Source organism: Colobus angolensis, unplaced genomic scaffold, assembly GCF_000951035.1.
Source record: "Colobus angolensis palliatus isolate OR3802 unplaced genomic scaffold, Cang.pa_1.0 Scaffold4, whole genome shotgun sequence".
Lineage (NCBI taxonomy): Eukaryota > Metazoa > Chordata > Mammalia > Primates > Cercopithecidae > Colobus > Colobus angolensis.
In genome coordinates, this window is record NW_012117376.1 from 8458812 (window position 1) to 8482323 (window position 23512).

At 52.0% G+C, this 23512-nt stretch overlaps 3 protein-coding genes across 4 annotated transcripts in view; all 3 read right to left on the reverse strand.

Annotated features, from left to right (window-relative positions):
- Positions 1–407: 407 nt before the first annotated feature.
- On the reverse strand, positions 408–3679 carry IQCC (IQ motif containing C). The gene is given in 6 exon segments (XM_011955438.1): positions 408–1841; positions 1961–2079; positions 2321–2573; positions 2786–2929; positions 3120–3177; positions 3179–3679. Coding segments are annotated over 6 exon segments (1671 nt in total). The 5' UTR covers positions 3445–3679; the 3' UTR covers positions 408–1010.
- On the reverse strand, positions 3676–8613 carry CCDC28B (coiled-coil domain containing 28B). 2 transcript variants are annotated; one of them, XM_011955437.1, is made up of 6 exons: positions 8293–8613; positions 6924–7110; positions 5000–5166; positions 4666–4859; positions 4434–4456; positions 3676–3872 (listed from the first exon to the last, which is right to left on the reverse strand). In XM_011955437.1, the coding sequence occupies exons 1-6, from the start codon at positions 8402–8404 to the stop codon at positions 3818–3820; spliced, it is 738 nt and encodes a 245-aa protein (XP_011810827.1). In that variant the 5' UTR covers positions 8405–8613; the 3' UTR covers positions 3676–3817. The 2 variants fall into 2 exon arrangements, with proteins under 2 accessions (XP_011810827.1, XP_011810826.1); XM_011955436.1 differs by having other exon boundaries at positions 3676–4456.
- Positions 8614–10721: 2108 nt separating this feature from the next.
- Positions 10722–23512, reverse strand: part of TXLNA (taxilin alpha) — a 26308-nt gene continuing 13517 nt past the window's right edge. The window contains exons 5-11 of the mRNA XM_011955443.1: positions 21035–21205; positions 18596–18790; positions 16435–16554; positions 16131–16205; positions 15558–15650; positions 14829–14924; positions 10722–14083 (exon numbers count right to left, since the gene is read on the reverse strand). Of these exons, the coding sequence (XP_011810833.1) occupies positions 13790–14083; positions 14829–14924; positions 15558–15650; positions 16131–16205; positions 16435–16554; positions 18596–18790; positions 21035–21205 (1044 nt within the window). The 3' untranslated portion in view covers positions 10722–13789. The remainder of the gene's footprint in view (positions 14084–14828; positions 14925–15557; positions 15651–16130; positions 16206–16434; positions 16555–18595; positions 18791–21034; positions 21206–23512) is intronic.

Sequence of the window (23512 nt, forward strand, 5' to 3'; positions counted from 1 at the left end):
CCCGCCACCTCGCCCGGCTAGTTTTTTGTATTTTTTAGTAGAGACGGGGTTTCACCGTGTTAGCCAGGATGGTCTCGATCTCCTGACCTCGGGTAATCCGCCTGCCTCGGCCTCCCAAAGTGCTGGGATTACAGGCTTGAGCCACCGTGCCCGGCCTTGGGAGATCATACTTAAACATAGGTGTTACCTTACTCTACAGAGCCTCCTTGCCACTCTAAAGCACAAGGCTCAGCTCAATAGGGCATCAGCTTTGGGAGCTGTTTCCTAAGGAGGATGGCTAGATCTGTTCCTGGGCCATGGCTCCCAGCTGGCTCCAGGGTCAATGCCCCATGCCAGTAGGAAGTGAACAGCAGGGCCCAGAGTCTGTCCTGGCCAGAAGAAGATGATGAAAGCAGCCAGGCTCAGAATCTAAGAAAAAGCTTTATTCCCAACAGGTCTCCCATTCCACTTCCCCTAGGTAACTCCTTAGCCACAAATTTGTTTTGTTTTTTTGAGACCATGTCTCGCTCCGTAGCCCAGGCTGGAGTGCAGTGGCATCATCTTGGCTCACTGTAACCTCTGCCTTCTGGGTTCAAGCGATTCTCCTGCCTCAGCCTCCCGAGTAGCTGGGACTACAGGCATGCACCACCACGCTTGGCTAATTTTTTTGTTTTTTTAGTTGACATGGGGTTTCATTTCACCATGTTGGTCAGGCTGGTCTCAAACTCCTGACCTCAGGTGATCCACTCGCCTTGGCCTCCCAAAGTGCTGGGATTACAGGCATGAGTCACTGCACCCGGCCCCTTATCAACAAATTTGGATTGAGTCACAGGCAGAGGATTGAAAGCGTGTCCTTCCTGCTTCCCTATACTCATGCCAGCTCTCTACTCCAGCTTCTCTTGGCCCCATTAGCCACCAATGGCCAGGGGCAGGAGAAGGCAGAGCTGGTCAGGGAGGCAGGATGAGGTCTTGTCTCACTGCCCTTTCATAGCATTCCCCTTTGGAACTTGATCCTCTCCTGGCTTCAGGGTCTAGCCAGGTGGTCCTGTTTTCCATGGCCTGCCCCTCCACTGTTCCTCTCCTGTACAGCCTGCCCCTGTAGAAGGCAGGATCTCAGGTGACTTTGATCTCCATGGTATAGTCCTCTGGTTTTTCTGTCCTTCATGACTAGGCTCATAGGAGGTTCCATCTCTGGAGCTTCTATCAGTGGGGATCTGGCCTTTAGGTGGTTTAGTCCTCCAGAGATCGAGGACACTATGCTCTGGCCCTGCCAAGGTCCCATCCCAGATGATGTGTTCCTCTGAGAGGCCCAACTCTTGTGTCCTGGCTGTTCGGCAGTCAGGCTCTTTGTGATCTAGTTTTCTGGGAGACGTCTCCTTAATATTTGGGTCCTCATAGAGTGCAGACAGCTGTGTCCTGGACTTCCTGGGACAATGGTCCCTAGGTTTTAAGCCTCTGGGAAGCTGGTCCTCCAGGATTTTCATCTGTAGCAGGCAGGTCCCTCCAAAGGTCTGTCTTCCATCATCTGGCCCTTTGGTGAGCCTGTCCCCCAAGACCTGGCTGTTTGATGGGGGTCCAGACCGGCTGTAGCATGGTTCTCTGCACTTAGCCCCAGCAATGTTTTTTTGTGTAGTGGCCAAACATCCTGGGGATCTGTGGGGTGATTTGACCCTCTGACAGGAGTCATTCTCCTGTTCTAGCTCTCCAGTGGTCCTGTGTCTGTAGGACTGGTTCTCCAGTGGTGCGCTCGGTTGTGACTGGTCCCTCTTACAGGTCTGTTCCCCATGTTCTGGGCACATGCCTGGCTCCTCTCTGATCGGGCCTGCCTCTGGGAATCTCAGTGTTTGTTTGAGAATTAGGTACTGTTGGGGGAGAGAACATACATTGTACCAAGTAGGCCTGCTTGGGCATGGCAGGAGGTCTCTCCCGAACCCCCACCCTTGACCCTAAATGTTCTGAAAGAGTTCCAGGTTAGTGTTACCTCCTTACGGCTATTGATGGCCTGTTGCAGCCACAGCAATTCCATGGCCAAGTGGCTGCAGTGGTACTGAAGTTCTTGAAGCTGAGGTTGGCTGTGGGGCAGTCTTGGATCTGTGGCTTCTGTGAAGGAGGGAAGAAAGGAAGGAGAAAACCTTGAGGGAGCAGACCTTGGGAAATGGCCTAGCCTTAGACTTTGGAAACTCCCTTCCCACCACTGCCCAACCATGTGATGGCCCTATTCCGGCAGAGGGAAGACGGGAAAGGGATGCAGCTTATCTAGCGCGAGCCTTTCACTCTTCAGATGGGGAGGCTGAGGCACAGTGAAGGTCAGGGGCTTGCCCTGATCTTGGCAGAGAGGTACCTGGATTCTCCATCCTTATCATGTCTCTGGTCTCCTCTTGGCTGGGTTTCCTGTTCTGCTCCATCTGAAGCCAGGAGCTGTGATCTCTGCAGACGCTTCCTTGATTTGCTGAGCTCTCTCCTGACTTCTTCAGCACCATCTCCTCCCAGGTGGCCTCTCCCTCTGAATCTTTACATGGGAAGTGGTTCCACAGCCCCTGCTCTGGATTTGCTACCCTGTTTCCTGCTTTCCAGGTCTGATGGGATTTCGCCTTCTGAGAAACAAGAGAGATGTGAGAGCCCTAGGGTTAAACCCTTCCAAGTATCTGGGCACCACGATCTAGCAGATAAGTTGCTGAGAGTTAAGGAGTGGGGTGTGAGGAGGTGAGTCTACTGCCTCTTCCAGTGAGAAAAGCTTGTCACCGGGACAAGGTGGGTTCCACCCTGCCCAAGTCCCTCCTTCCCTTCTCTCCTAGGTGTGTTCTACCTCTGGGAGGAATCGCGGCCTGGGAATGCGGCCCTCGGTCCACTGAAGCGTGCCCAGGTCGCCCTCGACCTCCCGTACAATCGCCTCATACTCAGCTCGCAGGCTCTGGAACTGGCGTCGGACCAAGAAGCCCCGGACGCAGGCCTGGTATGGAGAATGAGAGGAAAGAAGTCTCTTATCACGGTAAGAGAGGGGGCATCTCGGAGGACTGTCCTGGAGAGGTCGTCCCGGCGAATGCAGGAGGGGACCCGATGGCGGGGAAAGGATAGGTGGGCTGTGCGCTGGGACTCCGGGGGGCTCAAGGGAGAATGCCGGACTGGATGCCCCTCCTCGCCTTAAGGCTCTTCCCGTTTCCCTGATCCCGCGCGAGCGTGTGGTGGGAGTGGGGGCGCAGGGCAGGGGGTCCGTGGGTCCCAGCTTTCCTCAGCGCGGTTGGGGACAGCCGGTATCTCCAGAGGTTGGCGCGCGGTTAGGGGACTGAACGTGGTAGCATCTCGCTGGGAGGTCCAGGTACGAGACCCCATGATTTCCCTAAGGGAAAAATCCTGTGCACCCCTCGCCCGCCCTCGCACCTGCAATGCCGACACCTTCCGAACCAGCAGCTTTTCCTCCATGGGACCCAACGGCCCTGCGGCCTGCGCGCCTGCGAAGTGCGTCATTAGTCGGCGTCGTTCCTGAGCATGCGCGGGCGTGGGCCCCGCCCCGCCGTCCCCACGGCAACCTCTTCCAGTCCAGGTTAGAGGCGTCCTCGCGACAAGCGCACCTGCGTCGCCGCAGCCCCCGACTCCCCCTCCCACAGCCGCAATGTGCACTTTGAAGGTACGCGGCGCTGGGCTGTCTCCGCGGAGGCCGGGAGGAAAGGCGCAAGGAGGGGAAGCAGGACACGGAGCCGCTTGCTTTCTTTCCGGTTTAATTCCATCCAACGCCCCCCTCCCGCATAGCACCTGGGGGGCCGCGGAACATCCGCCCGAGTCCGTAAAAAGTCACAGTTTGAAGAGAATGAGAGGGGCAGTGTGGGCCTGCGTGGGACACCTACGCAGCAGACTGCTCCTCAGGCTCGGCGTTCTCGGCCAGGTGGAGCTTCTGGCTGTGCCCGTCAAGGATCGTGGCGCTTTGGACCAGTCCTTCCTGTCACCCTGGTCTCCCATCCTGCAAAGGCTTAGTTCCTTCACCTGTGCAAAGGTCCCGGAACGAGGGTCTCGGCCGTCTGTGAACTGAGGTTGCAGTCCCCGCCTGCCCTCTCTCACCCCCTCTCTCTTCATCCAGATCGTGCAGGTCACACACGCGGGTGTGCGCACACGCACTCGCGCTCTGTTCTGACAGGTGAGGTGGCAGTGTAAATTAGTAAAAATAATTGTTCAATGCTGAAAGGATAGGAGGACATCACAAGCTTTGCTATGACTGATATCAGCTAAAGTACTCACAAAGATTTTGATCAGTAGTAAAACATCCCCTGCAACCACTTTTCTTCTAATTTTGGGGAAATTCTAAATTCCTGTACCTGGGTTCGGGCAGTCTGTGGCTAAATCTGACAGGACTGCAAGAGGTGGGGAAGTTGGTTATGTGTGAATACTCCTGGAGGGCTGGCAAGGAGGAAACTGACCTCTCAGGAACACACACACACAGACGGGTTCCTTGGAAAGGATACATCGAATTACTTAGGTCTTCCAGCTGTCAACAAAGAGAAAAAGGGAGGCTTCTGTTAGGAGGGGAACAAGGCCAAATCCCCAGTGCTCTGGGGGCTATCTTCTGGGGAGGTTGAGGGGCCCAGAGCTCTTGGATCCATGCACTCCCACCTTTTCACCCAGGGCCCAGGAATGGCTTTGGGAGTATGTACCTCCTCCACCCCCAGGAACCAAAGCACCCAGACATGAACCCACATTGCTAAGCAGCTGGTCCAGGTTACGGTCAGCCATTGTCTTCTTCTGCTCCTCTGGCAGCCCCTCAGTGACCCCATCCTCTTCCTCTTCATCGTCCTCCTCCTCCCCACACACATCCAGGCTGAAGTGCAGCCGGGCCAGCTTCTCCTGCATCTCCCGAACGTGCTCCAGCTGCTCAAAGGAGCATTCCTTCCCTGGAATGAAGCCCCTGGCTGAACCCTGGGAAAGATTCCTGGAACCCTGGAACCCTGGAATCCTGGTCCCAGCCATGCCCCATGGACTGGGCCCTCCAGCCCTATCCACAGACCCGCTGAAACCAGCCCCCAGGACTCACCGAAGGCCTGCAGCCGGCCTGAGTGGAAATCATTGAGCAGGTTCAGGAGTCCCCCCTCCATCTCATAGACATCGGTCACCTCAGTCAGGAAGGAGTGCTGCAGGGGCGTGCCTGCAGAGCCGCTTCCACCTCCAGCCAGGACTGGGCGGCACTTCTCCTTGCCTACTCTGGATGGGGTGGACATGACCATGATCACAGGGTGGGGGGCAGTCAGGCACCTCCAGGTCTTTTGTGCCATCTACCTATGGACTAATTTATCTGCCTATCTGCACTAACTCATCTGCCCATCTACTCACTAGCATAAATGGATAAGTTTATGGTTCTCCCTTGGGCACTGGGAAGGGGTGAGGAGGTGTGAAGAGGTCAAAAAGAAGTCTTTTTTGCTAATAACAGCCAGAGCAGTGCCTGAAAGGGGGTCCCTGGGTTCCTGTCTCAGTGCCTCACTCATTTGTTCTATGACCCTGAGGGAGTCACTTATCCTCCCTAGTCTTCAGTGTATGTAGAGACAGCTACTCCCTTATTGTCACCAGGGCTATCTTACCTCCTCCCAAAATATCTTTCTGTCCCTCTTCTTTTTTTTTTTTTTTTGTTTTTTTGAGACAGAGTGTCTGTTGCCCAGGCTGGAGTGCAGTGGCACGATCTCGGCTCACTGCAACCTCGCCTCCTGGGTTCAAGTGATTCTCTTGCCTCAGCCTCCTGAGTAGCTGGGATTATAGGCGCTTGCCACTACACCCTGCTAATTTTTTTTATTTTTAGTAGAGATGGGGTTTCACCATGTTGGCCAGGCTGGTCTCAAACTCCTGACCTCAGGTCATCCACCTGCCTTGGCCTCCCAGAGTACTAGGATTACAGGTATGAGCCACCACCCCCAGCCCTCTTCTTTTTTTTAATTAAATTTTTTTTTTGTTTGTTTGAGACAGAGTCTCACTGTCACACGGGCTGGAGTGCAATGGCATAATCTTGGTTCACTGCAACCTCTGCCTTCCGGGTTCAAACGATTCTCGTGCCTCAGTCTCCTGAGTAAATGGGATTATAGGTGCCCACCATCACACCCTGCTAATTTTTGTATTTTTAATAGAGACGAAGTTTCACCATGTTGACCAAGCTGGTCTCAAACTCCTGACGATCTGCCTGCCTCGGCCTCCCCAAGTGCTGGGATTACAGGCGTGAGCTACCATGCCCAGCCAACCCTCTTCTATTTAAAAACTGTTTTAAACAAAAACAAAAATACATAGAAAACAAGCCAAACCAATAAACCGAAAAAACTGTCTTAAAATTTCCACTGCTCTCAGGATAAAATTGAATGCCCCTGCCAGTCTGGCCCTCCTGCCTTCCCAGTTGCCTTTCCTGCTACTCTCCCCACAGCCTTGAGCTTCATGCCTCTTAGGCAACACAGGAAAACACAGTGGTCTTATTTGGAACAACTGGAGAAACAATACATTGTATTTAGTGGGGAAGAAACACGGACACATTATAAGGCAGCATGCAAACTCCCAATCATAAAAAAAAATTCAACAGATAATTCAAATTGTGCCCCCAGGTATTCCCTCACCATTTCCTGTCCCCTGATACTCCAGGGCCCCCAAACCACCTGTGGTTCCTGAAACCTTTCAGGTAATGGCTTTCTTCCATATTTATACCAGGTAAGCCTCTCAGCGTGGAACATTCACTTTCTGGCAGAATTGCTCACTCCATCCTCTGAGGCGCATCCTCACACTATGTGATCCCAGGGACCCACCTGGCCCTTTTGCCACACAGCTGAGGGTAGGGACTGGGTCTGAGTGAGCTCTGAGTGCTCAGGGGCCTGCTCCAGAAAGGCATCAAGTGTTGCTTAGGAACTAAAGGCAGAGGCCCCCCTTGCCTTCCTCTCTACACTGCAACCCAGAGTTGGGTCCCTCCTCCTTTGCTTCCCTTCTGTACCCACCTCTTGAACTTGGCCCGCTGCTTGGGGGATGGCAGATGAGGAAGTCCTAGGGCCAAGGAGCCGCTGTGGCTGGTAGGCACAGGGACCCTGCGTAGTGTGCCTGGGGCCTGGGCTGGCTGGGCCAGGCAGGGCTTGGGACTCCGTTTCTTCTTTTTGTCATCCATTGGGCGCTGGCTGGGCCTCAGGCCTAGGAGGGAAGCAACCCCACAAAGATAGCCAGGGGCAGAGTTAGCCCTTTACCCAGAAATCCCTGAGAACTGCACCAGGGAAGGGACCTGGCACCTTCCAGCTTGTCCCCTCATCTGTACAGTAGGGGCAGAGCCAGATGCCAGTGGCTGCTGCTGGGATCGTGTACACTTGAAGGACCTTCTGAGGCCCACCCTAATTCCCCTTAAGCCTGAAAATCTAGGCCCCTCCTGAAAGGGTGGGACCAGACACAAGTATCTTGGCGCTACTGGGGCTTCCTGTCCCTGTGGCTGGGGGGCGGGGCTGGCAGAGGAAATGTAGTGGGAGACAGGACAGAGGTGAGCTGCAGATTAGGGGTGTCTTAACTAAGCCCCATTCTATTTATTAGTGGCCTAAGCAGATACTGACAAACCCTGTCAGTATGGGAGGGGGACAAGGTGCGGGCAGGGGCGTCTAGGAAGGCCCCAGAGTCTAGGTAGTTGTAGGAGAAGCTGCGGCACACAGGGCAGGGTTCATTGTGGGTTCCCCCACATAGACACCGGCATCCCTCCTTTTCCACCCACCCCCAGCCGAAAACATTAGGGACTCCCAGAAGTTCCCCCAGGTGTGCTTCCTTCCAGCTGCTTCATTTTTCCCGGTCGGAAAGTCCCTGCTGGGCTTCAGCTGCAGCCAGGGTGGGCTGGGTGGTGGGCCCCTGGCTGCCTGGGCCTCTGACAAAGGCTGTGCCTGTGGCTAGGCTGCTCCGCGGTCCCCGGTCCAGCCCCGACCTAAGCCTCGGCTGGGGTCCCCTCCTCTGGGGGTCTCACTCCAGGCTGCTGCTACCAAGCCTAACTCCGAATTCTGGGACTGGGGGTGGCGGTGGGGATGGGTGGCGCTGAAGCATTTACACTGGCACATAGCTGGCTGGCACCGACGGGGTCTGCGGGTGTGGGGACGGGAGACGGGAGCGCATCGTTTGCCTCTCCCTGCAGCAGCCTGACCCAATTAGGGACTTGAGAGAAGAACTGGAGCCGGAGCCTGTGCTCCCTAGGAGCGGCTGGGGCGACCGGGGATCTATTTCCCACGCCCGGGCTCCAAAGCCATGTGCCAAACTCATCGCTCAGCTCTGGAGCCGCGCTCGAAGACGGAGCGTCAGACCCGCGTCATTCCGCCCCCGCCCTCACTCTCTCAGGGGGCTACTGACCTGGAGGTTTGGGGTCTCGAGGATGCTTCGGTGCAAGGTCCCTCCGCCCTCCGCCCTCTCCTCCCGGGAACACCACCGGGTGAAAGCTAAGCTGGAGGGAGTTCATTTGCATTTAAAGAGAAAGTGACCTTCTCCTTAGCTCGGAGGGGTGAGAAGGGAGGAGCATCCCCGAGTCTGCTAAGCCGTTCCTCTCACTCGACCTCACCTCCCCACCTGAACCTAGGGGACCCTGTTAGTTGTGTGATGGCTATTTTAAAAAGATTTTCCCTTTCCTGGCAGTTTGAGAGAGAAGCTACAGTTCCTTACAAAATGGTGGTGGCTGTGTCAGAAAGTGGGTGGGGCGGGGGAGAGGAGAGACGAGAGAGAGAGAGAGAGAGAGAGAGAGAGAGAGAGAGAGAATGTAAGCATAGAAAAAGCACAAGCAGCAACAGCAGCAGCATCAGGAAGACACTTCGAGCAAAGACAGCCATCAATGGAGTGAGTCCAGTGCCCTGTTGAGCACTTTACGTACATTTCATCCCTATAACAACCCTTAAGGAAGATACCAGTGTCATTCCCCATTCTACTGAAAGTAAGCAACAGTCTTTTGAAGGCAAACCCCCTTTCCCTACAATGCCAGTTTTCTCTGGTAGGTGGTGGGGGCTGTATTTTGCTGCAGATGAAGTGACAAGAGTCCTCCCCACCCCCCAGACCCTGGAGACAGGCGTGGGGAGCACCAGGTCATAGGGAAGACCACGCCATTCCCTGGCACTTGACTCCAGTCCTCAGGGAAACCTGAGCGCTTGACGGAGGCTGACCCAGTGTGGCTTCTGCTGCCTGCAGCCAGATCAATGGGGGCAGCTATTTAAAGCCCTGGCAGAGGCTCCTGGCACAGGTCCCCAGAGCAGCATCTGATACAACAGGAGAGGCTCATGTTTGGCTAGGCGGCTCAGCAGGCTCAAGTGAGCTGGCCCAGGGCAGTGCACACAGCCACCCAGCCAGCCCACCTTCCCCATCCCCGGGCAGGAGTGGCTTCCCGGGGTTGGGCCTCTGGCCGATGTGGGGAGCCATGGGCACTGCTCCTGAGGGCACCTGCCCAGGGCTTCTTCCTGGGTACTTCTAACACTCAGACCACTCCACAAGGGGAGAGAGTAATTCTGAACTTTTTCAATAACCAGGGGGCCAGACTGGGGACAACGGAAATCCCTCTCCTTCCCCACCGGAGCTGCTAGAGTAATGGTAATGGTAATGCTGCTGACAGAGGGAGCACCCCTGTGGTTCCCATCCTCAGCTGCTTCACTGGGGGGTCAGAAACCTCCTTATCAGAGCCGCTTTGCTTGGAATCTCCAAGAGTTGTGGCGGCACCCGCCTAACCCTCCAGAGGATCTGCGACTGGAAATAACATGGCCAGCACAGAAAACATGTATCAGGACCCAGCTAGAAGGGTCAGAGGCCCTGCTGGGACTGTCACAGCCAGTGTGGACACATCTATTTATGGACGCCTGGAGGGAAGGGCACGTGGGTTGTCTCTGCCATTTCCTGGGCATTCAGCACGTATCATCCTTTGTGCCAGACCAACCCAGGACCCAGAGAGAACAGGGTGCTGGATGAGGCCACCAGCAGAATATCTCCCATATTGGAGTCCCAGGCTTGAGGTGGGTAAATGAGGGGCGTAAAAACTGAACAGAGAATGTGCTCTCCTTAAGGAATGCATACAACTAAGAGGCCCCTGTGCATTCCTTTGGGCAGGCCAGGGCTATAGGAGCCTACCCATAGCACAGACCCAAATAGCAGTGATGTGTCCACCCCTCTTAACCTGGGCCTCAACTGGCCTATGCCTGGCTCCATGCCTTTTACTTTACTCCTGGAGCCTATCAATTTCCTACTGAAACACCTTCAGTTGCCACCCCCACCCCCTGCCCTCTGGATCTAGCCCACGTTCCTTAACCTGGTACCCAGACTCTGGGTCCAGCCTCACCGCTTCTCCCAGTCCCATGCACCTGCTTCCCAGCTATACCATTTCATCACTAAATGACATTCATCTCCCTGCCCTTTGGTTCAGGTCATTCCAGGTATCACCCCCTCCCCTTGCTGAAGGGGGCAGGGGCCTCCTCTCTGCTCTCAACACCATTGACCTGTCTATACCTAAAAGTACCTTTTCCCTTCACTAGCCTGTGAGCCCCCAGATCAGGGAAAACTTTGTGTGTTTGATCCTCTCTGATGCAAGAGTCTTGCCAACTTTGCCCAAAGGCTCCACTCAGGCAGCTCAAGTGAATGTGCCAGTCCTGAGGCTGTGGCGACTGCCTGAAGGCACTGTGGAATATGCAAGATACCAGGGCACCACCATGGCGACTCTGCAGCAGAACCGGACCAGTCAGTGATGATGGAAGGGGCTGAATGGATCGGATCCAGAGGCATCAAAGGAACACACAGGTCAGGAGAGAAAAAAGTAAGGCAACAGACTCTTTATTTAATGTGGTTTAAAATACATCAAAATCAAGTCCCTGGCTGTTGTGAATACCAAAAGGAGACAAAAAAGCTGCCAATGCAGCTTCAAACAAGTCTGAGTGGCCGGGCTGGGCCATAAGGTAAGCAGTTACAGGGACAGAAGGCAGCCTTCTTCCTCCAAGAAGGGTAAGAGGAGCAGGTGCCTGGCTGTCCCTGGGGTGACCACCTCTGTGCTCTCCAAGATGGAAGGGCTGGGGCAGCAGCTGCAGAATCAGCTCAGCAGGCCTTGGCCCTCCCCCGTGGACACCAGGCAGCTCCACTGGCCTCCGGGTCAGCCCTCAGGGCCGCCATGATGGGGTGGAGGAGGGTTAAATAACCATCTTTACAGAAATAACATTCTCCTACAGAAAGTGCCTGACCTCAGCCCATGGTCCAAAAACCTCATAGAAAACAAACAACAAATTAAAAAAAAAAGTGCTGCTGACACCTCTCAGAATCTGGTGGACATGAAGCTCTCAGCTGGACAAGGCCCTGAAAACAACTTACTGTTAGCAGAGCTACTGGCTCTGAGCTTCACCTGCTGTGGTCCCCTGGAAGAAAAACTAGCAATCTAAGAAACCAACACAGCTCTTGGTCCTAAAACTGAGGTCACAAGTGTGGGACCCACCCGGCTGAGGAAGGCACTGGCCTTCACTCATGGATAGGCACCTCCCCTGCATCTGGCCCAGGACCTGGGCTACTTTGGAAAGCAGAAGCAGAGCAGCTGTAGTGATTGGTTATGATTTGGTCAATGGAGAGGAAGAAAAAGGTAGGGACCCACATCTGCAGACTGGCCTGAAGGTCTAGACATGGATGGAGCTGTGAGCAAAGGCTGCACCTTTCCTGGGGCCCACATTCCTGACCTGGGAAACCCAGCTGGGGCCACCTGCTCACTGTGGCCTCCCACACCACCACACTGGGATCCAGCAGCTCCAGTCCCTCCACGGGCTTTAAGAGGTAGCTGAAGTGAGTCAGGCAATTATGTGGGCCACTGTAGGCCTTTCCCCTCTCTTCAAGGGGGAAGGTGCATACCTCTGCCTCTTCCCTGCACCTCTCTTGCCTAGCAAACACTCTGTGGGGTTGGCAGCTCTTGTACCAGCTTAGCCTGGCACAGGGGCTGGGGTAGGGAAAAGACCCTACTGGAGCAGGAAGAGGCAAGGACTACTCCAGATACAGGGATTCAAAGGGGAAGAAAAAGATCATGGGAAACACTTCACAGGACAGCAGTATCTCAGCCAGTGATGGCACAGAAGTCAACACTCACACAGCTGCTTGAGGGCACCTAGATGTGAAGGATATACCAGAGAACAGTAGGCAACTCTGATGCAGATCAGTGGTTCCTGCCCTGGGGCAAGAGAAAGAGAAATGGTGTGCTATTTATTTGCCATCTCTGGTATCAGTCACACATGATTCAGTACTTAACATTCTTTGTGAACCAACTTATCTGAGAGATTTAAGGTAAGGGCTAAAAGAGTGGGCTAGGTATGGAAGATGAAGGGACCTGCAGGACAATGAACTGGCTTCAAAGAAAAACAGCAAGAAGCAAAGCCCTAACCATCCTATCCATCTTGGTCTGAGTCATTCTACTGTCCCAGAAAACTGCTTTGCACAAACACTGGCTAATATCCTGGCGAATTTGCAACAGCAGAATATTCAGCACATAGAATGGCTCTACACAGTACATAGTAGTTATGTACTGGGGTAGGGGGAGAACAGGACACAGAAACAACTGTCTGCAGCCCTTTTATGGATTTCTAGGGCCCAGTCAATAGTTCATTTCTTACCTGTTAGACAACAGCTATGGGCTCCCACACAGGAAGAAGTGGAATCCCCAAGGACAGGCAGGGAGGTACCAGGAAATGGAATCAGGACAAATCTTGAGGATTGCACATGTGAGGGTGGGGGCAGGAAGCAGAAAAACCCATGAAGCCAAGGAGGCAGCTGGACCTGGGGCCCAGCAACTGCTGCATGGAGATGGTGCTGATGGGAACTGGTGGTGGCCTCTCAGGACTAAAACCCACAGGTAAGCTTGTGGCAAAGCCATCAGAAGCCCTTTCCTTTCTTTTACAACAAACAACCTGATCTCACCAAACAGGAAACCTCAGCACCAAGATGGCAAAGGAGCCAAGCGGGGTGGTGAAGGAGGTGGGACACTGGAGGCCAGGTACCCAGGCACCACTGCTACAGCACCCCTCTTCCTCGGAAGATCCTCAATACAAACACTGTCATATGCAAAAAAAAAAAAAAAAAAAAGAAAAGAAAAAGAAAAAAAGACCTTCAGAAATAATCCTTTGGGTGATCTCTTGTCAATCATTTGTGCAGGCTAGAGAGGCACCTGTGAATGATAAGGCTACTGAGAAGCATCATTGGCCTGGTCCTGGCACTACCAAAGGGCAGGGGAAGTGATGCCCAAGGGGCTCCTGACCAGCACATTGTCCCACACAGAAACATTCTCCAGGTCCCTTGTCCTAGGCAGGAAATCACCAGCTCTGAGCGCCCTGCCAGGGCTCTGCCTAGGGACACCTTTTCCAGGTCTAGAGAATCAAAGGAGCCTCCAGAGCAGCTAGGAGGGCCTGAGCTGCCCAAGCAAGCCCTACTCACAAGAGAAATGCAGTCAAGACCTGGGTGTATCACTTGTCTTGAGCTCTGAAGGGCAGGGAGGGGTCTGAGCCTCTAGTCAGGCAGAGAAATGCTCAAGTCACTTGTCCTGCCAACTAACTGTGATGGCAGCTACAGATGACAGCCCCTCTCAAGACACTTCAGCTGACAGAGGAGCCACTGACTTCATCTGTACACACCCCCATCCCCAATGCAAGCCCACTGTACACTTACAGGTATAAATGCATGAGGCCTTGCAATATGCCATATGTACGTAAAACTGACCCACAAAATCCAAAATTGCAAGTGTCAGATGCCAGCCAGGTCAGAACATCCTGGCTTCAGCAATGGGCTGCTCAGCATGGGAGCTTTTTATGGGCCAGGCCTGGCTGGGCTGCCGCTCCCTTCCCAGCATGCCCCAGCACCAGGCTCTCTAGGCTCTGGCAGAGGTGGGCTCTTGAGGCCCAGTCTGGCCTGATGCTTCTGTGCTCGGTGCTCCTGGGTAGCAAGGCGCTTCTGTGACCCTGGGGGAGCTGGGTGCTTGAGCCCCAGGCCCCTCTGGCCTCCTTTCAGGGCCACTGTCAGTGAGGGAGCCTTGGCCACCAGCACTCAGGTCCTGTACCCTCTTGTTCAGGTCATTGCGCTCTGTCTGCAGCGCCCGGCACAGCTTCTCCAGCCGTTGGATTTTTACCTGCAGGCCCTCCAGTTCTTTATCCCGGACTGTTTTCTAGGGAGAGAAACGAGACCTTCAGTGCCATGCCCCATCAACCTCCCACTTAGCATCACTACTTAGTGACAAACACTTTAACAAGGCTGGGAGCAGACTGAGTCCAAAGCTGGTCCCCTCTAGGAAACAGTCCTCATTGAAGCCATGACTGGACTGTCAGGTGGGGCAGTGTGGTGCAGAAAAGGGGCACGGCTTGGAGATAACATATTCCTTCATTTATCTACCACATGACCTTGGCAAAGAACTTGGCTTTTGAGCCTCTCTCATCTGTAAAACAGGACTACTAATACCATCCTCAGATCTCAAGAGAAGGTTCAATGAACCACGTACCTAAAAACATTCAGCAGCAAAAAAAAAAAGACAAACCCAAAAACATTCAGCAAGGTCTGGCTTGTGGTTGCTGCTCCATCAGTGTTAGTTCCTTTCTTCTACATTACAAGCCATGAAATCACAAATTACCTAGGCTGCTTTACATGTAAACCAGGCACATCACTGGCACCCCTGTTTTTTCTGCTCTTTTATTCCTTTCTTCCATTTGCTCCCTTCACTCCCACTGGAGACCTACCACTGGGCTCACCATCTCCCATGAGGAGAGAACAGCATTAACTTTGGACTTGGACAATGTGTACAAATCTCACCTCTACCTCATGCTAGCTGTGTCACTGATGGGTAGAACACACAGGAAAGGGCCTGATATGCGCTAAGTGCACACCCCCACCCTGGCTGCAGATCACAGACAGCCCACCTCCTCAGCCATCTCAAGGAGGGCCTTGTTGCTGCTCTCCCACCGGGACCGGTACATGGTGGTTTCTTTCTCCAGCTTCTTGATCTTCTTAGTCATCTAGGTTATGTGACAGACAGAAGGAAATGGTCAGAGCCGGCCTCTCTGTGCACCTGTGTCTCCAAGGTGGGGAATGACTGATTACAGGGTGCAGTCAATGCCCTCTGTGCCACCTTACCACCAGAAGTCACAAATGTCCACCACCAATAACAAGAAATGGTAAGGGGCTGGAATCCCAGCACTTTGGGAGGCCAGGGTGGGCGGATCACTTGAGGCCAAGAGTTTGAGACCAGCCTGGCCAACATGGTGAAACCCCGTCGCCTCTACTAAAAATACAAAAAAAAAAAAAAAAAAAAAAGGCCAGGCATGATGGCACGTGCCTGTAATTCCAGCTACTCAGGAGGCTGAGGCAGGAGAATCACTTGAACATGGGGGACAAAGGCTGCAATGAGCTGAGATTGTGTCACTGCACTCCAGCCAGGGCAACAGGGTGAGATTCCATCTCAAAACAAACAAACAAACAAAAGAAATGACTGCCCCATTCCCCGGGACAACCTGGAGGGTATACACACCACTGATACTGCCTCGAGAGGTGAAAGGCTGTGAACTCTCCTAACAGCCCCACCCTTGAGACACCCCAGATGGGAGCTTCCTGAAGGCAGGCCAACCATGCGTGGCCTGGACCACAGTTACCTTTTCCATCTCCTGCTTGAATGTGGTGAACACCTCGCTGCTTTTGGAAAGTGTGTTCTGGAACTCCTCAAACTTCTCTGTGTATAGGGCAAGCTGGGGGAGAAAGCAGCCCACAGATAAGATTGGGTTTCTCTGGGAGGCACTGTGGTCAACACACTTAGACCTGTCCTTGACTCTCTGACCCAGTAATTCTATTGAGATATTATTTTTCCTTAAAACAAAGCAAAGCTATATATTTGGAAGGATATAATCCAAAATGCTAAGCCTGGAAAGTAGGAGACTTAGGGTGACTTTTATTTTGCCTTTATGTTGATTTTCAAACTCTTCTGTTCCCACCTCCTCAAAAGCAATACAACATTTCTGAGCTACAAATGAAATCCTCTGAGCCCCACCTAACTACCTGGTCACCACCATATAGGTACTGTGCAGGTCCGGAGAGAACAAAGGCTCAACCAAGGTCTCATAGCAGCCAGGACACAGCCAGTCCTAGAATGAGGGTCCCATTTCACTACCCCCAGGATGGGGCCCAGTGAGGGGACCTTGAAGGCACAGGGTCAGGTTATATGCTCTCACCTGTTGCTTCAGGTGGGTCTCTTGCTGCTTCATCAGCTCACACATCCTCTGGGACTCTACTGCCTCTTTCAGGAGCTATTTCCAAGACAGAACCCCAGATCCTGTCAGAAGCCCCCAGGGGCTATGTTTGGTTTTTAGCCACAAGCACCAGACCCACCAAGGTTTCCTGCTCTTAGACTGGTATTCAAGGAATCTGCCTGGTCTGGCCAGACAACTTCTCCCATATAACCCGGCTATGAACTGAGCCACAGCCCAACCTGCCTCCTCCCACACCCCCACCCCAACCCTGGGGCCTGAGCCTCACAAAATCCTTCTCCCGTTGGTGCCGCTCTTCTGCCTCCTTTAGCATCTCCTGGGCCTGCTGGAGCTTGGCATCCACCAGCTGCTGTTGTAGGTCCTTGTGTTTGAAGACTTTGTCGATATGCTGCAGCAAAGATGGTGGGAGCCGTCGGCTTATCAGGAGCTCCTTTTCTCAGGGTGGCCCCACAGCCACAGACCAGGGTACTTTGCCCAGCCCCCCATCTCAATCTGATATGCTGGACTCCCACGTGTACCACACACATGGGCCCCAAGTCTCTGGAAGGTCATCTTTCCAACCTCACCTAGTTTCTCTCCCAGTGAGTCAGACTTTGGTAAGCACATGGTTTATGGATGGAATCTGCTCCCAAGAAGCCAAGCAATAAACACTCTCAAATCTCTGACCCCAGGATTGATCACCTATGGGGCTGGAAGCCCTTACTTCTGTGTCCCTGATTCTCTTGTAACTGGGAAGAATGGGCAAAAACAATGCTTCTAAGAACATAACAGCCTAGCTCAGTTGGCAAAGACTTGCCATATCTAGGCAAAGACTAGACATGTGCATCCCCAAGGAATGGCTGTCCTGCCTACTGGAGGAGCACTGGGGACTTATGTCAGGTGAGAGAGAAGGGATGGAGAGAAGGTGAAGGATTCAGGTGCTACTTCAAAGGTAAAATCAACTGGACTTGCTGAAATAAGGGAAAATAACTCCGGTTTTTTGGATGGGGAAGGGAAGGAGCCTAGCAGGTAAGTCCAGTTTGGGTATGATGAGTGCGCTTGTGTCTATCTCAGGAGGGCTGTAAATGCAAAGCAGCAGGGCCTGGTAGTCCTGCACCTCCTTCTCCACAGGTAATACTAAATCCTTTTCTGCCTTGGCGGGGAGAGAAAATAGGGGTATTCAGATTCTTGAAGTCCGTGTCTCACTATAGTGGCCCAGGAAGCCTCTATGTCTCAGTGCTGAGGGATAAGAACCAAACCAACTCCCCTCAAACCAAACAAGCTGTTTTGTTCCCAGAGGATGAAGTACGGCAAGGAAAGGGGTGGGTCAGGGGAGTGCCCTCTAGGTCCTGCACACACGATCATCACACTGGCCTATGAACCTAAGAGGGCAGATCTTGCCCGTCTCACCACTACCACACCCCAGGGGCTAGGAAAGGGCCTATTCCAGAGCAGGTCCTCTGCCAGCACTGTAAGGGGGCTGCAGGTCTCCCTTCTCATGATGAGAACGTGCCCACAACAGCCAGGTGACTGGATGGAAGACCCAAAGATTCAAGTGCCTGGGGTGGCGGCCAACAGTGACAAAGGGAGTGACACGCTTTTTTTTTTTTTTTGAGACAGCCTTGGTGTGTCACCCAGGCTAGAGTGCAGTAGCACAATCTCAGGTCATTGCAACCTCTGCCTCCTGGGTTCAAGCAATTCTCCTACTTCAGCCTCCTGAGTAGCTGGGACTACAGGCGTGCACCACCACACCTGGCTAATTTTTTGTAGTTTTAGTAGCGACAGGGTTTCACCATGTTGGCCAGGCTGGTCTTGAACTCCTGACCTGAGGTGATCCACCCGCTCTGGCCTCCCAAAGTGCTGGGATTACAGGCATGAGCCACCATGCCCGGCCTGATAATCCTGCCTTTTAAGTGGCAGGAGCAGCAAGGAATCAGTGGACACTGTCTCTGGAGTCCATCACTGATCACAGGCACAGCCCCTCCCCTGCAATTCCAAATTCTACAAAGTTCTGAAAATGGAAATTGTCATAAGCTGGCAGCCAAACTTGACCTGCATCATTGTAAGCCCATAATCTAGGTGAGTATTTGAAAGTTCTACTGCATAAACATTAACATGTCTGGCTTCCCCAAGGCCCTGCTGAGAGTGCTATATAACACACAGTCTACATATGTGCCTCCATTCTAAAATGTGGATAGTTCTAATTCCAAAAGATACCTGGCCCAGTCGTTTGGGATAAGGCACTGTGGACGTGGGGCTGTGTGGCTGTCAGTCTCTTCTCCACACCTGTTCTTTATCTATGAGGAATAACATTACTCTACTCCCAAGGAGGAGGAGGAGGAAGAAAGGGAGAATGGGATGAAGCCTGAAAAGGTACTGTCCCAGTGCCTAGCACACACTCAAAAACCTCACAATTTCTGGGCCATGATTGCTGTTTGTGATACCCTTACCTCCTCTCGCAGCTCATATTGCTCAATCAGCTTCTTGAGCCTCTCAGCCAGCTCCATGTTCTCTTGGCGCAGCTTGGAGTTGCGCTCATTGTGCTGTTCCATCTGCAGCTGAATGTCATTCAGTGTCACCTGGAAGTGCGAGGTCACCTCCTTGCGCTTCTCCTCCTCCTCCCGGGCCCGCTGCATACCTTCTTCCTGGGCAGAGAAGTCAGCCCTAGAGCCATCATCCACTGCTACCTCACAAGGGTCCCCCAGCTAGTCCACAGATGGTCTCTGCCAACAGCCCTCCCTGCTCCCAAAGTGAGGAGTAGCCAGGCTCCAGGATGTTGTGCAATGCGGGTTCCAATGGACCCCTCTGTATATCAGGTGACATCAAGTGAGATTCCCCCCCTAGAAAAATGCAGGTACATGGCAGGCGCGGTGGCTCACGCCTGTAATCCCAGCACTTTGGGAGGCCGAGGTAGGTGGATCACGAGGTCAGGAGTTCGAGACCAGCCTTGCCAATACTGGTGACACTTGTCTCTACTAAAAATACAAAAATTAGCCAGGCGTGATAGGGTGCACCTGTGGTCCCAGCTGCTTGTGAGGCTGAGGCAGAGGAGTAGTTTGAACCTGGGAGGCAGAGGCTGTAGTGAGCCAAGATTGCGCCACTGCACTCCAGCCTGGGCGATGGGCCAGAGCAACACTTCGTCCCCCCGCTCAAAAAAAAAAAAAAAATGCAGGCACACATGCACATATGTAAGTGCCGTTCTGAAGCAAGTCGGATCTCCTAAGGCCTATTCTTCCAGATTTCAGATTAATGTGCACTTGTCCCCTCTGTACCCCCAGAGACCAAGCTGTTAAAATTTAATAACACCCAGGGTTTGCGAAGTTGTGTAGAATTAGGCACTCAACACTTCTGATGTGGGAGGCACACTGCCCCTCACTGGAAGGCAATCCAGCAAAATCTATTAAAATGAAAAATCTGCATATACTGTGACCTAGGCATTTCACTTCCATGACTTACCCTACAGATAAGTTCTATATAACTGACCAGTGATAAATATAACAAGAATTTTCACTATAGTTCTATATGTAATAATGAAAAATCGTAAACAACCCCAAATGCTTTAACTAGGGCACTGATATATCCATATGATGAGAAGATAACCCTACACATACTGATAGGGAAAAACGTTATATAAAGTGAAAACAGGCATAAGTTACGAAATGGTACATGTATAATAACTTCATTCTAGAAACTACATGTAAGATTTTACATATAAAAAGGAAAGTTAGAAGGCTGTATTTAAAGTTGCTGTAACCACAGACTGACCTCACCACTGAAGCAGCAGAACATGGGAAGGACCCAGATTCCTGACTGACCAACCTCTGGGACAAGAGCTGCTTGTCAGAGCCAGGCCTCCTCCACTTACCAAGGGACTGCCATTTCATTAAGAAATACTGACGCCAGTGCATTATGGATTCTCTTAGTACTTTATCCTTCACCTTATCTAATACATGTCAAATGGTTATAAGTAGCATTCTCTAACGTAAGGCATTACTGAGAAAGTGTATTTCTTTTTTTTTTTTTTGAGATGGAGTCTTGCTTTTTTTGAGACGAAGTCAGGCTGGAGAGCAGTGGCGTGATCTTGGCTCACTGCAAGCTCCGCCTCCTGGGTTCACGCCATTCTCCTGCCTCAGTCTCCCGAGTAGCTGGGACTACAGGCGCCCACCACCATGCCCGGCTAATTTTTTTTTTTTGTATTTTCGGTAGAGACGGGGTTTCACCATGTTAGCCAGGATGGTCTCGATCTCCTGACCTCGTGATCCACCCGCCTCGGCCTCCCAAAGTGCTGGGATTACAGGTGTCAGCCACCACGCCTGGCCAAGAAAGTGTATTTCTATGCCACAAGTCTGCACTATTTTTTTTTTGACACTAAGTCTCACTCTGTTGCCCAGGCTGTAATGCAGTGGTGCAATCTTGGCTCACTGCAACCTCAGCCTCTTGGGTGCAAGCAATTCTTGTGCCTCAGCCATCTAAGTAGCTGGGATTATAGGCATGTGCCAACACACTTGGCTATTTTTTGTGTTTTTAGTAGAATGGGGTTTCTTTTTCCAGGTTGGTCTCAAACTCCTGGCCTCAAGTGATCCATCCACCTCAGCCTCCCAAAGTGTTGCAATTATAGGCGTTAGCCACCATGCCCAGCCTTGCTTTTTTACACTGATTCTATGTGGAAACTGTAATGTTTTGGATGTTCGGTTAAATATATTACTAAAATTAATTTCACCTGTTTCTTTTTACTTTTTTAGAGTGGCCAGAAGATTTTTAATCACTTATGTGGGCCACTGCACCCAGGCCTAGCCTCCAATACTTTTTAAGAGGAAAGCCCATGAAAGAAACATATTAAGTGGAAGTCAAGGAAACAGAGTCACCTGTTCCAGGGGGCCCAGGCCTACCTTGAGGGAGCGGTTGTGCCGCTGCAGCTCACGGCATAGGCTCTCAAGCTTGCTACGGGCCAGGACGGCCTTGCTGTGCTCACCACGCAGATGGTCCTTCTCTTGCACCAGCTGGCTCTGCTTCTTCTGCAGAAGCTTCATCTGCTTCTGTGAGTTCCGATGCTCCTCCAGCTGGGGACACGGATAGGGAGGGCAGGTGAGCATCCTGTGAGGCCTTCCTGGTGGGGATCACTATTTGGGTCTAGGCTCTCCTGAGCTGGCCTGACCCGCACCCTTTCAGACCAGGAGTGCTCTCATGGGCTGATGCTGTGCCGCTGCTTACACACTCCTCCCATGAACTCACACTAACCCCAAAGCCTCCACCAGAGGGACAGAGAAATGGATACTCACTACGGCAAGCAGGGGCCACAAAGCCAGCAGATGCCAATTCCTATTCCAGCTCTGACTCTGGGCCACTAAAGCCACTTCAAGCTGTTGCATTTCCCCAACTTGCTGGACACTCATGCCCAAGGATGAGACCACCTGCTACCCTACCTTGTGCCTATTAACAGACCCCCATTGCTCCCTTACATTCCTTCAAAACGTTAGCACTGGGTTCATCAGCACTCTCCCCAGCACAATTACTTTTCTCATTTGTGGCCACTTCAGTATCAACAGATAATCCTTCTGACTCCCTGGTCTCCCAGTCCTTCAGCTCTTCCACAAACCCACTCCTTTCTCCAGCTCAGTTCCCCTCCCATGACCCTATCCAGGCCTATACAACAGAAATATTATGCAAACCACATAAATAATTAAAAATATTCTACTGGCCACACTGAAAAAGTAAAAAACAGGTGAAATTCATTTTAGTAATATATTTATTGTAACCCAATATCCAAAACATTACAATTTCAATATGGAATCAATGTAAAAAAGGGAGGCCGGGAGCGGTGGCTCACACCTGTAATCCCAGCACTTTGGGAGGCTGGCAGGCAGATCACTTCAGGTCAGGAGTTCAAGACCAGCCTGGCCAACATGGTGAAACCCCATTTCTACTAAAAAAGTACAAAAAAGCAGCCAGTTTGGTGGCACACGCCTGTAATCCCAGCTACTTGGGATGCTGTGAGGCAGGAGAATCGTTTGAACCCGGAGCAGGACATCACGCCACTGTATTCCAGCCTGGGTGACTGAGACACTATCTAACAAAAAAAAAGTGAGATGTTTTACATTCTTTGTTTTTGCTTAAGTCTTCAAAATCCGATGTCCATCTTACATTTATAGCACGTTCAAATTCAGACTGGCCACATGTCAATTAGCTAGAGACGAATTTATCTTGGACAGTGCAGATCTAGACTTTGTCACTACCAGACAGCACACCCACTATCTCAATTTCCAGCACCCTAGGCCAGGACTACCATCACCTATCTTTTTAGCTCATTCCAATCAGTATCTGTGATCCTCAGAAAGTCTCTTACCCTATAGGACCTCCAATCCATTGACTCAACCATCCTTCCATTCTCCTTTAAAATAACCACTTACCTTATTACCTGGCTTAGATTTCTTACACCCTCAACTCTCTTGGCCCTTCCCCAGTAATACTGCAACCCTAGTAAAGCACCTTCCTGCTTTACACCAGTACTGAAACAACCCTACTTGAAGAGTCTCACTTTAAAATTCATTGCCACCAATTTCAGGAAAAGCAGCAATCTCAACACAATGCACATGCTATTCACACTCCTCTCCTTCCAGACAACTATTTCATCATTCTCATCAAATCTCAAAACACAGAAGAAACCAGAGAATCAGAAGCTCCACATCTGCCAGTCCACCTGCCCCGTCCTCTCCTCCAGTCACACAGACCTAGCCACGTGGTTACCACAGCCAAGCCCCCTTCTTGGGCACTGGGCCTCAGGTCCCCTCCTCTACTCACACCACCACTCCAACAACTCATTTCCTCTCTTGCATCAGCAATTTCCCCCTGGCTGGATCACTCTAAAAGGGTGCTTACCTTCCTTACATCTTTTATTTAATCCTTACAAGAATGTCATTAGGCAGGTATGACATTCCCCATTTTACAGATGAGTCAAGTTCCCTACAGGAAAATATTAATAAATGTGTGTGGAATGAATTAATTTTAAAATAAATACTTAGAGGCTGGGCGCAGTAGCTCACGCCTGTAATCCCAGCACTTTGGGAGGCCAAGACGGGCAGATCACGAGGTAAAGAGATCGAGACCATCCTGGCCAACATGGTGAAACCCTGTCTCTACTGAAAAATACAAAATTTAGCCAGGTGTGGTGGCGTACGCCTTTAATCCCAGCTACTCGGGAGGCTGCGGCAGGAGAACCGCTTGAACCTGGGAGGCGGAGGTTGCAGTGAGTCAAGACCATGCCACCGCACTCCAGCCTGGTGACAGAGCGAGACTCCGTCTCTAAATACATAAATAGGCTGGGCGCGGTGGCTCACGCCTGTAATCCCAGCACTTTGGGAGGCTGAGGC